Source organism: Abramis brama, assembly GCF_963993115.1.
Source record: "Abramis brama genome assembly, chromosome: 5".
NCBI classification, from domain to species: domain Eukaryota; kingdom Metazoa; phylum Chordata; class Actinopteri; order Cypriniformes; family Leuciscidae; genus Abramis; species Abramis brama.
Genome location: NC_139967.1, coordinates 27,357,665 through 27,373,348, shown reverse-complemented (window position 1 = coordinate 27,373,348; position 15,684 = coordinate 27,357,665). Strand labels below are relative to the sequence as shown.

At 37.8% G+C, this 15,684-nt stretch overlaps 2 protein-coding genes across 2 annotated transcripts; both read left to right on the top strand.

Moving 5' to 3' along the window:
- The first annotated feature begins 4,157 nt into the window (after positions 1-4,157).
- On the top strand, positions 4,158-5,198 carry LOC311083726 (C-X-C motif chemokine 11-6-like). Its single transcript, XM_084115482.1, has 4 exons — positions 4,158-4,269; positions 4,377-4,503; positions 4,609-4,698; positions 4,845-5,198. Exons 1-4 carry the CDS (start codon positions 4,212-4,214, stop codon positions 4,930-4,932), a joined length of 363 nt encoding a protein of 120 aa, XP_083971608.1. The 5' UTR covers positions 4,158-4,211; the 3' UTR covers positions 4,933-5,198.
- Positions 5,199-11,697: 6,499 nt separating this feature from the next.
- LOC311082541 (C-X-C motif chemokine 11-6-like) lies at positions 11,698-12,774 on the top strand. The gene is made up of 4 exons (XM_084113418.1): positions 11,698-11,809; positions 11,919-12,045; positions 12,149-12,238; positions 12,392-12,774. The coding sequence occupies exons 1-4, from the start codon at positions 11,752-11,754 to the stop codon at positions 12,483-12,485; spliced, it is 369 nt and encodes a 122-aa protein (XP_083969544.1). The 5' UTR covers positions 11,698-11,751; the 3' UTR covers positions 12,486-12,774.
- Positions 12,775-15,684: the final 2,910 nt, after the last annotated feature.

Below are 15,684 nucleotides of genomic sequence, written 5' to 3'. Positions count from 1 at the left end.
GGTAGCAACTGAAACCGGCTTCATGCAACAGTCCGCTGCACCAGACCCTACAACACCCACTCGTTCATTCGCATCAGAATACTTACCTGCAACACCTGTCACTACTCATAAGTGGGGGGGTTAATAAAGGCCTTCTGAAGTGAAGCGATGCGTTCGTGTTGCCCAGCCCTGTTTGATCAGCGAGAGGCGTTAAAGCTTGCCCTACTCCTACGTCATTCATCATCAAGTATTACTCTTTTGGTGTAAGACGACGCGTAGGGCCGTCTGCCGGAAGCTAGTTATTTTACTTACACGAACGCATCACTTCACTTCAGAAGGCGTTTATTAACCCCCCAGAGCCATTTTGAGCACTTTTATCATGGATGGATACGCTCTGATGGACTTCCAAAATCATATACCCATTTACTCCCATTATGTGGTTTGGAAGAGCCAGGACATTTTTAATAACTCCAATTTTATTCGTCTGAAAGAAGAATGTCATATACACCTAGGATGGCTTCAGGGTGAGTAAATAATGGGCTAATTTTCATTTTTGGGTGAACTATCCCTTTAAGGACTCCTATAGCCTACTCACCCATAGACTATATATATGTACACTCTAAAAAAAATATGGTTCTTTAAAGGTTCTTTACACATAGTAACAATTCTATTTAATACCGTATCGTTCTGAAGAACCCTTTATATGCTGAAATGGTTCTTTGTGTTAGAGTTTAGGGTTCTTTATTCCCGCCTTTTTGTTTTTCAAATCTGTAACTGTCAAAGCCTCCTTATTACTGATTTTCTGGAGCTCAGCTATACAGTTACTACACAGACTGTCAACATACTCTCAACAGGTAAATGATTTATTTCTTAAAATGTCTATAAATTATAACTTTAAAAATTGTAACAATCATTTCTTTTTTCTTTTAGTTTAACAGAACATATAGTCTGAGCAGCTCTGTTCAGTTTTGGATACTCATCTTCTCTTCTCCACAAAGTAAGTAACAGAGAAATGGAATTTATGATCCATATTGTTTGATTTTTTTTAATTATTACTTTATGCCTAAACATAAAAACATTAAAGCTATACCATGACTTTATAGAAATGTTTCCTTTTAACATGGTAAAGGGCTCATTCTGTCCATTTTTGCTAATTTTGGCCTTCATGAACATAATTGTTTTTACATAATCAAACGGAAGAGACACAATGTAACTCTAAACTCAATTGTGTATTTCAGATGCTGTTATGTATCATAACCTCATCATCTGGAGAGAGAAACTGCCACTCAGAATACACACATAATGAAGGACGTAAAGACATCATAAGGGATTGTGAAGATATTTCACTGGAACTTCATTACATCTACATCGTGTTCAATGTCAGTTGTTATGTCAAATGTACTCAGCTAACAACTGTTATTAGAGAACTGTCATTTTTGCTACAATCTGCCATGTCAATAAAAAATAAAGTACATGAACAACACTGAAAAAAACAATACGTAAAATGTACTTCATTTTTGAACATCCAAGGCCGGTTGGATGTACTGCCAAATTCTCTGAAACGCCGTTAGAGACGGCTTATGGTATAGAGAAATGAACATTCAATTCACGGGCAACAGCTCTGGTGGACATTCCTGCAGTCAGCATGCCAAATGCACACTCCCTCAAAACTTGCGACATCTGTGGCATTGTACTGTGTGATAAAACTGCACATTTTAGAGTGGCCTTTTATTGTGGCCAGCCTAAGGCACACCTGTATAGGGCCTATAACTTAGCCATCCTCAGTTTGTCATGGTCTTGTCTTTCACTAAATGTGTATGAACTTACCTGACTCATTCATCATTTGTGCCTACTTGCCTTCATCATGCTATCCTATCTTCCAGTCATCGAGCATCTGAAATACAAAGAGCTCTGTTCAGTTTAAAAGAGCTCTGTTCGTCTGAAATAAGAATGTCATATACACCTAGGATGACTTGAGGGTGAGTAAATCATGGGCTAATTTTCATTTTTGGGTGAGCTATTCCTTTAAGTCTGCCATTTTACCTGCCAGCAACTTTGTGCAATAAACAGGACTGCATTCCTGTTTTCTGTCCCTCTGTTACATGACAGTTTTGCTTCATTAAAAGTTATATTGCAAGAGATTGCATTGATAGTTTGGTGTATTTTCTATCTTTCACTGTTCTGATACCTTAATTTGTGCACTAAATATACAAGAGATTACAGGGCCGGAGTGGGGCCACTTTTCAGCCCGGGAGTTTCAGGCCCAAGACCGGCCCTCTTTTTCCATGGTGGAATTCCAAATTAGCACTTTTTCCAAATTGGATAAATGAAGCAACAGTTCAGCTCTTACCATTGTGTAGTTTTTATTAATAACATGGTTCAACAAATAATGTAAAGGTTAAATAATAATTCACTTAAGCTGAGAAGTTAACAAAAAATGTCCCACTATTCCACAAGGATAGGTTGATAAATTAACAAAAGAAAGAAAGAAAGAAAGAAAGAAAGAAAGCATTTGAAATGTATCCCACTCTTCCACAAAGAGGCATATTGAACTAATGTTTACATATTTATTTGTATTCAAAAATATTCAAAAATAATGCATGCTTTTTTAATCAAAAAACGTGATACCTAATGACATTTGAGGTTATTAAAACAGTAAGTCCCGCCCATCGACTGCCAAAAATAAAAGTGTTCGAGCGAGCAAAAGCAGGAGATCAAGAGCGTGGGGAATGATCATCAATGATCGAGGGCTTGTATTGCGTGCAGAGAGATGTCATGCGCGCGCGCAGGGTTTGAATGAGCTCGCGAGTTCCCGTTTCCTCGCTTGTAGATCTGTTATCCTCTCGCGAATGTCATTTACTGCGCGCGCCAAGCATCAGTTGTGCGCTCCGTTAATTTTGTCATTGATTTTCCGCCATAGGGCCGGCCCAGCTATCGGCGCCGGCGGTGCCGCGGTAGCCTACCTAAGAAAACGTTGTGGAAAAGACGGGCTATGGACCCAACCAACTCAATGGGAGGGGAGGGGAGAACTCCCTCTCATGGTACAACCCATGCAGAGGCTGCGCGCTGCGGTGTCAGAATGCGGAACATGTAGCCTAATGTAACCAGGCGGGAAGGAAGTCGACCGGAAGTTGAAGCCGGCCGCGTGCCACCATCTTGTAGCAGAACTTCACCTGCAGTTAGCATGCCATTGACTCCCATTCATTTTGGCGTCACTTTGACAGCGAATAACTTTACATCTGAGGCGTTTGAAGACTCCATTTGTCCATTATTTATTACTAAAGAAACACGACAATGTATAAAATGCTCCATTACCTTGTAGCTTATGTTATGGCCCCGTAGAAGCAGTTTTTGTAAAAGTAGGCTAACGATTGCGTCATAACCAAGCGACTCTCTGTCGCACAGTAGAGAGATTACCGTATGGACGGGAGGAGAAGCTCGCGGGCAATCGGGGGGACGTGGAGGCAAAATGACAATATAATTAATCAGAATACCTAGCAAAAGTTGCTCCTGCTCCAAGCTCATGGACAGCTCCTACTCACACTCTCCGTCTCTGCAAGATTCGGAAGGGAATGATTCAGATTTCTCTTGGCACAGCTACTAGAAGACAGACTGGTTGCTCACGTGGTCCGTGTAACGCTTTGCTCGGTTTGAGTCTGCGCGTCAGGAAAGGAAGTGCTAAAAATCGCTAAAAATGGGCTTCACTTGTCTCAATTGAGTTCCAATGGGGTCGCTGTGTCCATTTCTTTTGTAACTAACTTGACAAATGTAAAAAAAAAAAAAACTAAAAAAAAAAACAATCCTCGACCGGCCCAAAAGTGAAGCGGCCCACCGGGAATTCTCCCGATTCTCCCGATTACCCACCCCGGGCCGGAGAGATTATGATGTGCTTAAAAACAGCTAATAAAAGCCATCAAAATAAATCAGTTATCATGTTTTACTTGCCCGAACTTTCAGTGTTTTGGTATGACATCTAATATTACTCCCACCAAAACATAATTAACATCAATATTTCAGTCTATTTATGCAATATTTACGTCCTCATTTATGTAAATTTCAGGCACTTCTGAGAAATCGCAACTAAAAAGGAGAGGAAGCTGGAGTAGTGGGAAAAAAAACGAGAACAAAAACTGAGGGGAAACCCCTGGCCCTAGAGTATTTAAATGCGCTCTGAATGCCTTCGGTCATAATCTCACTGACCCAGACAAGCACAGTTCATCAAGAACAAGACAATGAAGACTATTGCAGCTTTTGTTCTTCTTGCCTGCCTGATTGCTGTAGGAGTGAAAGGTGAGTTTGATCTCTGAGAGTTATATCAAAATCTTTTAGCATATCTTGTATCTCTGATTATGGTGATGTTCTGCAGCTAATACACTGTAATGAAATTTCTTTTCTAGGGCAGGAAAGGTCTTCAAAGGGCAGGTGCTTCTGTGCAGACAAAGGTGCAAACATGGTTTTAGTGAAGAACATCGAGAAGGTTGAGATCATCCCTCCAAGTCCATCTTGTCGCAAACATGAGATTATGTAAGCATAGCCTACATTTAAATGCATTCATTTATTTAAATGTTAATCAACTCCACAAACTCTAAAAAAAGTAAGATTCAGCTCACCACTTTTGTCGTTTCACAGTGTCACTCTGAAGAATGGTGCAGGACAGAAATGCATGAATCCTGAGTCAAAATTCACTAAAAATGTCATAATAAAGGCTCTTGAAAAGAGGTGAGCATATCTGCTTTAAGTGTATTTACTTATCCTTCACATATTCAATACAAAGACACAAATTCCTCTGGCAGAAGGAGACACATAGCAATTAACTAAATTAAATAACACAACTATATTAAATTAACTTTTTTCTGATTTTGCAGGAACCAGCAGTCTGTGCCACACAGTACAACTGTCACTGTGCCACTGAAGAACATCCTGACACCATCAGCACCAACATCCTTTAAATGACTTCATAGACTTCATATGTATTCATACACTGCCTAAATAAGTTGGGATTCAATTTAGAAAAAATAACTTAAAATATTTAGTAATGCCTAAGCTGATTAAATTATTTTTATGTGAACACTGCGTTGTAAAAAGCCTTAATTTTTTTTTTCACAAATATATTTTCATAAGACCTGTGTCATATGTATAGTCTTTTTTAAATTTTATGTATGATTTTATTTTCATTGTCCTCAAAGAAGTGTTAAATAAAGCTTTTTATCTATGAATTACATCTTCTGACTTCTTTCAGAGCTCTTGCATTCTGAGATTCTGAATAAAAATGCATATGATGCTTTATGATAAACAATAGTTCCACAGGAATCACTAAAACATCACAAAATTCAATAAAGCTTTCAAGATTACTATTGAAAACATTGTTTCACAAATACATTTTAGTGCATTTAGTTAAGGCTAAATTGACTGGATTTAATGTTCCTGCCTCAGTTATAAGCTGGTGTTTATGACTGATCAGGGCTGCGTTTCCCAAAAGCATTGTGAACCTAGTTGATCGTAGAACAATTGCCACCAATGGTCTCCACGATCAATTTAGGCTTACGATGCTATTGGTAAACCCAGCCCTTGCTGGTAGAAAGACTTTTGTCAGTGCAATCTAATGTAGATTTATTAGACATATTAAACAAAAGTTTGACATGAATAAATAAATTTAGATAATTCTACATAATAGGGTTTACAAGGTTTATGTATAATTTTATAATGTAGGGTTTACAAGGCCACATACACATATGTAAAGTGATATATATATAATACACATACTGTATATATTTTCAACTACCATATACAGTGGGGAGAACAAGTATTTGATACACTGCCGATTTTGCAGGTTTTCCCACTTACAAAGCATGTAGAAGTCTGTAATTTTTATCATAGGTAATCTTCAACTGTGAGTGACGGAATCTAAAACAAAAATCCAGAAAATCACATTGTATGATTTTTAAGTAAATAATTTGCATTTTATTGCATGACATAAGTATTTGATCACCTACCAACCAGTAAGAATTCCAGCTCTCACAGACCTGTTAGTTTTTCTTTAAGAAGCCCTCCTGTTCTCCACTCATTACCTGTATTAACTGCACCTGTTTGAACTCGTTACCTGTATAAAAGACACCTGTCCGCACACTCAATCAAACAGACTCCAACCTCTCCACAATGGCCAAGACCAGAGAGCTGTGTAAGGACATCAGGGATAAAATTGTAGACCTGCACAAGGCTGGGATGGGCTACAGGACAATAGGCAAGCGGCTTGGTGAGAGGGCAACAACTGTTGGCGCAATTATTAGAAAATGGAAGAAGTTCAAGATGACGGTCAATCTCCCTCGGTCTGGGGCACCATGCAAGATCTCACCTCGTGGGGCATCAATGATCATGAGGAAGGTGAGGGATCAGCCCAGAACTACACGGCAGGACCTGGTCAATGACCTGAAGAGAGCTGGGACCACAGTCTCAAAGAAAATCATTAGTAACACACTACGCCGTCATGAATTCAAATCCTGCAGCGCACGCAAGGTCCCCCTGCTCAAGCCAGCGCATGTCCAGGCCTGTCTGAAGTTTGCCAAAGACCATCTGGATGATCCAGAGGAGGAATGGGAGAAGGTCATGTGGTCTGATGAGACAAAAATAGAGCTTTTTGGTCTAAACTCCACTCGCCGTGTTTGGAGGAAGAAGAAGGATGAGTACAACCCCAAGAACACCATCCCAACCGTGAAGCATGGAGGCGGAAACATCATTGTTTGGGAATGCTTTTCTGCAAAGGGGACAGGACGACTGCACCGTATTGAGGGGAGGATGGATGGGGCCATGTATCGCGAGATCTTGGCCAACAACCTCCTTCCCTCAGTAAGAGCATTGAAGATGGGTCGTGGCTGGGTCTTCCAGCATGACAACGACCCGAAACACACAGCCAGGGCAACTAAGGAGTGGCTCCGTAAGAAGCATCTCAAGGTCCTGGAGTGGCCTAGCCAGTCTCCAGACCTGAACCCAATAGAAAATCTTTGGAGGGAGCTGAAAGTCCGTATTGCCCAGCGACAGCCCCGAAACCTGAAGGATCTGGAGAAGGTCTGTATGGAGGAGTGGGCCAAAATCCCTGCTGCAGTGTGTGCAAACCTGGTCAAGAACTACAGGAAACATATGATCTCTGTAATTGCAAACAAAGGTTTCTGTACCAAATATTAAGTTCTGCTTTTCTGATGTATCAAATACTTATGTCATGCAATAAAATGCAAATTATTTACTTAAAAATCATACAATGTGATTTTCTAGATTTGTTTTAGATTCCGTCACTCACAGTTGAAGAGTACCTATGATAAAAATTAAAGACTTCTACATGCTTTGTAAGTGGGAAAACCTGCAAAATCGGCAGTGTATCAAATACTTGTTCTCCCCACTGTATATCTCAACGTCTGGTTACTTAAAATCTTGGTTTAGTTAATAGAAACTGCATACAGTTCATTGACTGTATTTATGTAGCAAACAGTAACTCGTATAATGAAAAAATGTCTCTATAATAAAAAGTAACTGTATATTATACTGTTCATGCATAATCACTCTATTTTCACAAAGATAAGTAGCAGCCGAAGTGGCATTTCCAGGTTTCACAAGACTTTCAGTTTCTCCTTCATTTTCATCAGCATGATTGTGACATAACATGACTTCAACTCAATGTCTATATAAAGAAAAAGGAAGTGAAAACACTTGATGATGTTCCAGTGAAATGAGAAATTTTGTGTAATGCCCTGATTTTGTTTATGTCATATTAAACAAAAGTTTGACATGAATAAATAAATTTAGATAATTCTATAGGGTTTACAAGGTTTATGTATAGGTATAATTTTATAATGTAGGGTTTACAAGGCCACATACACATATGTAAAGTGATATAATACACATACTGTATATATTTCAACTACCATATATATCTCAACTGTCTCATTTTTTTTCTTTATATGAAGTTGGACATAAGCATGTCCAATTTTATCTTCATACATACTTGTGTATTGTGTAGAATAATATATCTCAACTGATTGATTGCTTGTACAATTACAAAAAAACTAAACTATATTTTCGACTCGCTCTAATCTGCTAATTGCGACTATAAATCCTGAAGATATTAAGATATTATAAACATTAACATCATGATTTTCTGTAAAGCTGATTTGAAACAATGTAAGAAGCATTATCAAATAAATTTGACTTGAATTGATAAATCAACTGAAAAAGCCACATTCCCATTTTACTCACATAATTAAAACCAAATCTACACATAAAGCTACTTCCAACAGTGATCAAAGGAAGCTGTAAAAGCTCCTCTCATAAACATGGGAACTTCCACTCTGGCTATTGTTGCTTTTTGCAAATCCTCATTACTAATACAAGAAAAAAAATTCACCAATTTGTCTCTCTTGAAAACGGTAGAGAGGAGGTGGTCACTCATTATCTGCTCTATCCTGCAAAAAGATCATCATTAGTTCTTTGATAGCTTATTTCTGACAATGGTTCATATTTCATCAAACAGAATGTGATGAAAAAGAGTGAACAGTGAGTACTGTACAAATAAACAACAAAGTATGTGTTCGTTGTTATTTTCAGTGTATCATTACAGTGGGCGTTGAGGACCCATACCAGCATTGCTATATTTATATATTGCTATAATATTTATATATATTACTAAAATAAAAGAATACAAGTAGTTATACCAGTCTTACACCATGTTTTTTCCCCACATTGATGTAAATTGTGCATGTTAGCCTTTCCAAATTTCAATAAATCACTGTTTTCATCGGTATAGAGACTTTTCAAATAGAACATGCAATGTAAAGTAAAGGGGTAATGAGACCGTGACCGACCTCTATTGAAAAAGAAGTGGTGGATCTGTGTGCTTTGTGGTTTACATCACATTCAGCTATCGGCATGAAGCCACAAGCTGATACTCAAACCAACAGCACACTGTAGTTCAATAAACAATGAGTTATTATTGAGTGACGTACATTTTTGACACAATATTTTCAGTTCCTTTTCAAACAAAGTTCAAAACGAAGCCACACGGAATTAAATGTGACGCGTCTCAGAGCGGCATTTTGCTAGTGAATGAGTTGAACAGTTGTTGAATAATTGACAGACAAATCAAATAACATTATCCCAGTCAAAGAGACACCTCTGAATTACATTATAATTCTATGAATCATAAAAATGCCTATATTTTTGAATGGACTAAAGGGGTGTCAAAATAACCCGAATTCAGACTGAATGATTCTGCTCAATGAAGAATAATGAAGATGCTTGTGTACAATTTATAAAAGATGAATATCTGTCTGGCCATCTGAGATTTTTGTATGGAGAAAAACATTGGGGTCATGATCTTTCGATAGTATTACATCATATCATGAGTGAATGTTAGCACCATTCATTGTTTGCTTTTGGCATCTGGTAGTGATATACTATTAAACAAAGAAAAAAGGTGACTCAGGACTTGATTTTGTCCATTAAGAATTGGTTGGATGGTTGTGGATTGCTATTGCTGTGATGTCATGTGAGTGACAGGTTGATCCCGCCCTCACGCCAGTAAACACATCATCAGAGAAGAGAAGAGATGTCGCTGCAAGAGGGAGGGAAGTTATTTTGATTAAAGATTACGAGTTCATGAATTTTAAAAGAAAATTACGATACGCACGGATAAATCATAAATAAAACACAAACTTTGGTTGACAGTTCAATTGATTGTGTGAGAGTAAAATTGATTGTTTTCTGAACAGACATCCACAATTCCAACAGTAAAAGACAGGAATACAAGTGTTAATAGAGTTTGAGGAGAACTAACTCCATAACAACACAAAATATGGACCACGTCTGGTTACTTAAAATCTTGGTTTAGTTAATAGAAACTGCATACAGTTCATTGAATGTATTTATGGTGCAAACAGTAACTTGTATAATGAAAAAATGTCTCTATAATAAAAAGTAACTGTATATTATACTGTTCATGCATAATCACTCTTATTTTCACAAAGATAAGTATAGCAGCCGAAGTGGCATTTCCAGATTTCACAAGACTTTCAGTTTCTCCTTCATTTTCATCAGCATGATTGTGACATAACATGACTTCAACACAATGTCTATCACAATGTCTATATAAAGAAAAAGGAAGTGAAAACACTTGATGATGTTCCAGTGAAATGAGACATTTTGTGTAATGCCCTGATTTTGTTTATGTCTCAAACTATTTGGTATTTCTACATTTTAACTCTGATCAATCGCTTAATTTCATCATTAGAACATTTTCATTATTCAAATATTTAAAAATCTGAACACAAAAGTTATTTGCTGTATATTTAAACTGTATATGGCATAAGCCAGACATTTTTAAACTTAAATGCTGAAGGTTTGGTTTATGTAAAGTTATCCTGAAACATATTTGGCTCACCAAGCATGTGTCATTTGAATATCAAGTGCTTATAGAATAAATATAGAATAACCTGGACACTTTTATCAAACATTACCATGTGTTGCACCTGGACTGATGTCATCAGTGATGTTTCCAGGGGTCATCATCGGGTGTTTCGGATCTTTACAGTCAGACACTCTCACCGAAGTGACCCAGCTGCCTCCTTGGCAGACTTTATGCCCCTTAGTGTACTGGCCCCATTGCAACCCAGCATCTTATAGGCCCTGCAGAGAGACTGGGCTGCAAACCCTCTGTATCGCCTCAATAGGCTCAGAGCCTTGCAATAAGTTACTGCAACACTCTTGTACCAGACAAACAACACATTTATCCTCAATATTTATGTTAGCATCTTCAACTTTTCACAATCATGTCTGACAAATATTGTTTACACCGAGGACTTTTCTGAAAGAGGTTGTGAAAAATGTTTGACCATCTTCCACAGAAAACACGTTTTGTCCCACATCCTATTTTGTGGTTACTTAATGCCTTTGTAAAATATCTCCAACGTCCATAAGCACACCAGCAAAACCAGTGGGTGTTAACCACAATTTGTGATTTATTTATTTATTTCACAGTACAAAAAGAGGATGTACTTTCATCACTACGAGGGTAAATATTTGTACATTTTAGAAAGCTTAGGGTTATTAACTACCAGATCACCAGGATTCAGTCAGATTTAATCCATAGAAAATGTTGGTTGCTTCTTGCCTACCACTGTGTGTTTTACCTTTATTCTTTCAAACAATGGGTCATTAGTCTGCTCCATTATAGTATTTTGCTTCATTAAAAGTTACTGTATATTGCAAAAGATTGTGTTGATAAATAGTTTTATTGTGCATTTCTTTCTCTGTATTGCTATACTTTAATTTGTGCACACAATATAAGAGATTGTGATGTGTTTAAAAACAACCATTAAAAGCCATCAAAATCAGTCAATTACCATGTTTGACATGCCCTAACTTTCAGTGTCTAATAGTACTCCCACCATTACATAATTAATATAAAAATGAATTAAAATCAATATTTCAGTCTAAGCAATATTTACTTCCTCATTCAGGGAAAGCTCAAGAGTGTCCTACAGTAAATCAAAACTTCCTTTTTTCCCAAGATGGTTTAGGAGGTGCTTCCGAGAAATCACAATAAAAAGAGAAAAAGGGGAGGAAGCTGAATAGTGAAAAAAAAGAAGAAAAAAAAAAGAAGAAAAAAACCGAGAACGAGAACAAAAACTGAGGGGAAACCCCTGGTCCTAGAGTATTTAAATGCGCTCTGAATGCCTTCGGTCATAATCTCACTGACCCAGACAAGCACAGTTCATCAAGAACAAGACAATGAAGACTATTGCAGCTTTTGTTCTTCTTGCCTGCCTGATTGCTGTAGGAGTGAAAGGTGAGTTTGATCTCTGAGAGTTATAGATCAAAATCTTTTAGCATATCTTGTATCTCTGATTATGGTGATGTTCTGCAGCTAATACACTGTAATGAAATTTCTTTTCCAGGGCAGGAAAGGTCTTCAAAGGGCAGGTGCTTCTGTGCAGACAAAGGTGCAAACATGGTTTTAGTGAAGAACATCGAGAAGGTTGAGATCATCCCTCCAAGTCCATCTTGTCGCAACCATGAGATTATGTAAGCATAGCCTACATTTGTATGCATTCATTTGTTTAAATGTTCATCAACTCCACAAACTCTCCTGAGTAAGATTCAGCTCACCACTTTTGTCCTTTCACAGTGTCACTCTGAAGAATGGTGCAGGACAGAAATGCATGAATCCTGAGTCAAAATTCACTAAAAATGTCATAATAAAGGCTCTTGAAAAGAGGTAAGAATATCTGCTTTAAGTTTATTTACTTATCATTTATATATTCAATACAAAGACACAAATTCCTCTGGACACATGGCAATTAACTAAATGAATTAATTCATGAGAAAATAAAAGTAAATTAGGCTAAATGAATTGTTTCTGATTTTGCAGGAGCCAACAGTCTGTGCCACACAGTACAACTGTAACTGTACCACCGAAGAACATCCTGACATCAACACCATCAGCACCAACATCCTTTAAATGACTTCATAGATTTAAAATTTAAAAAATAAATAGATCTTAAAATATCAAAATATTCAAAACATTTTCTAATGTCTAAGATGATTAAAGTATTATTTTTTTAACCTGAGCATTTGGTTGTAAATAGCTTTAAAGATTGTTGTTGTTTTTTCACAATATGTTTTCACAAAAATATTTTCATAAGACCACTGAACAATGTGTCATATGTACAGTCTTTTTATAATTTAATGTATGATTTTATTTTCATTGTCCACAAAGAAGTGTTAAATAAAGCTTTTTATCTATGAATTACATCTTCTGACTTCTTTTAGAATAGTTTTTGTATCCTGAGATTCTGAATAAAAATGCATATGATGCTTTATGATAAACAATAGTTCCACAGGAATCACTAAAACATCACAAAACTCAATAAAGCTTTCAAGATTGTTACTATTGAAAACATTGTTTCACAAATACATTTTAAGTGAATAGTTTAGGCTAAATTGACAGGACTTAATAATGTTCCTGTCTCAGTAAGCTGATTGACCTGGCTGGTAGAAAGATTTTTACATTTAACTTACATGACTTACAAACGAGAACAATAGAAGCAATCAAATCAGCAAAAGAGTAAGAGTATGTAAGTGCTGTGGCAAGTCCCAGTTAGTCTAGCAAAGTGCACATTTCCTTCTTCTTCTTTTGGATTTGATTGGCGGCTGGCATCCAGCTTTATAGGTGCATTGCCGCCACTTACCGGACTGGAGTGTGGTACAATCGATGGCAGAGAAAAAAAAAAAAAAAAAACTTAAACCCTATACATTAACCCTGTTTCCCTCAAGTATTTATATACATGCCTCCTAATGTTTCCTGATCTTTGCAACATGTTTTCTACTGTGAAACTAACACTTTCCTTTTGCAGAGCGGCTCTTAGTTCTCTCCTCTCTCTCTCATATTCCTTACATTCCATAAGAACATGCTGTACAGATTCAGATTGCTCACATGATCTACATTTCCCCGTAGGATGTTTCCCAATTCTTTGTAACGTGCTGTTAAGCCCCGTGTGTCCTAATCTAAGGCGGGTAATGACCGCCTCCTCCTTCCTGCTTCCACCCACCACTCCTCCCTTCCCCACCTGTTTTTTGTATGCTATAAAAGTGTCTTCCTGTCTCATTTATATCCCAATACTCCTGCCAAACTTTTTGCATTTGTATTTTAATAATTGCCTTTCCTTCTGTTTTCCCCAGTGGGATATTGTTCACTGTTTGTAAACTAAGTGCTTGTTTTGCGAGTATGTCTGCATCTTCATTACCCTCAACCCCTGCATGAGCAGGAACCCACAAAAAGCAGACTGTCCTCCCCCTGCTATGAAGGTCGTACAGCATTTGATGAATCTCCATGATTAGATCTTGCCTGCATGATTTCATGGTCTTGATACTACAGAGGGCTGCCCAGCTATCTGATGCAATAAGTGCATTGGCCCTATTATGTCCCCCTAACCATTTTAGTGCAAGCGTGATAGCCAGGAGTTCAACTGTGAACACTGATGCATGGTCTGTTGCTCTCCTCTTAATTGCCACTTTGAGCTCTGGGATGTAAACCGCAGCACCGGTGCGCCCCTTTTCTGGCTCTTTTGATCCATCTGTAAATATTACTATTTCATTTGCATAATTCTGTTCAATATACCTTTGTACTATTATTCCAGTATCTCCCTGCATTATCTTGTTTTTGAGCTTGTATTTAAGGTTGAAATCTACTGACGGCATCTGGAACAGCCAGGGGGGAATTTCTGGCAGAGGGACATTTGAAATGTACTGAACGTCACATAAACCAATGTTTTCAGCCTTTATATTTCCAACCCAGCCTAAACTCCTGAAATTTGATTTGTCATGCTCTGAACAGTCTTATAATATGGCCTTTGCTGGATGAGATCTTTTATGGCCCTGCAAATACACCCAGTATGCCAGCATGAGCTTAGTCCTTCTTATTCTCAAAGGTTCTTCCCCCATCTCAACTTGCAGTGCTGCAACCGGAGATGTTTTGAACGCCCCACTGCATATTCTGAGTCCTTTAGCCTGCTCCACATCCAGCTTCTTAAGGTGACTCTCTGCTGCTGACATATATGCAATACTTCCATAGTCTAATCTGGCTCTCATCATGGTTTTGTAGATATTTAATAGAGACTTTCTGGATGCCCCCCAATCAAGACCTGATAAGCACCTCAAGAGGTTATTAACACTTTTACATTTATCCTTAGTCTTCTCAATGTGCTGTCCCCAGGTAAGCTTTTCATCAAATATCACTCCCAAAAACCGAATAGCTCTAACTTGTTCCAGCATTTCACCATATAATTTTATTAATATTTCTTTATGGCGTTTTGCAAAACATATTACTTGAGTTTTTGCAACTGACATTTTAAACCCCCACCTATTTGCCCACTGCTCCACTGTATCAACTGCTGCCTGCAACTTCTTCTGCAAAAATTTCTGATTCCTCCCCCTCACCCATAATGCCCCATCATCAGCAAATAATGATTTACTTACTCCTCCAGCTATCTCTTCAAATATGTCATTTATCATACAGTTAAAAAGAATTGGACTACACACACTCCCCTGTGGCGTTCCATTTTCAACCATATATACTGGTGAGTATTCTTTCCCTACCCTGACCTCTATCGTTCTTCCAAACAGAAATCCCAGCACCCAATTATACATCTTCCCTCCCACTCCCATCTTATCTAGTTTGATTAGTAGGCCTTCCTTCCACAGCATGTCATACGCTTTCTCTATGTCAAAGAACACAGCAATCACTATCTCTCTATTTGTTTGTGCTTTCCTAATTTCTGATTCTAGGCTCAATACTGAATCCATTGTATTTCTCCCTTTACGAAACCCACTCTGATAAGACGAAAATATATCTCTACTTTCTATATAATACGTCAACCTCTCAGTTACCATCTTTTCCATAGTTTTCCCTAGTTGAGAAGTAAGAGCAATGGGTCTGTAGCTTGATGGATCCGATGCCACTTTGCCCAATTTTAAAATTGGCACAATAACCGAGTGTTTCCATGCAGCTGGAATCTCCCCTAACTCCCATACTTTGTTAATTTGTTTCAGTATTATTTTTAGAGATCTGTCATCCATGTTATCTAGCATACAGTAGCATATGTCATCTTTCCCTGGTGCTGATTGTCGGTTGCTGGGGATGGCCCTCCTTAACTCATACATACT

Bases quoted from the DNA above. Each gene is read 5' to 3' on its own strand.
- LOC311083726 (XM_084115482.1), top strand. From the start codon at position 4,212: ATGAAGACTATTGCAGCTTTTGTTCTTCTTGCCTGCCTGATTGCTGTA. The intron at 4,270-4,376 runs GTGAGTTTGATC...TTTCTTTTCTAG, and splicing joins GATTGCTGTAGGAGTGAAAG to GGCAGGAAAGGTCTTCAAAG. The intron at 4,504-4,608 runs GTAAGCATAGCC...GTCGTTTCACAG, and splicing joins TGTCGCAAACATGAGATTAT to TGTCACTCTGAAGAATGGTG.
- LOC311082541 (XM_084113418.1), top strand. From the start codon at position 11,752: ATGAAGACTATTGCAGCTTTTGTTCTTCTTGCCTGCCTGATTGCTGTA. The intron at 11,810-11,918 runs GTGAGTTTGATC...TTTCTTTTCCAG, and splicing joins GATTGCTGTAGGAGTGAAAG to GGCAGGAAAGGTCTTCAAAG. The intron at 12,239-12,391 runs GTAAGAATATCT...CTGATTTTGCAG, and splicing joins ATAAAGGCTCTTGAAAAGAG to GAGCCAACAGTCTGTGCCAC.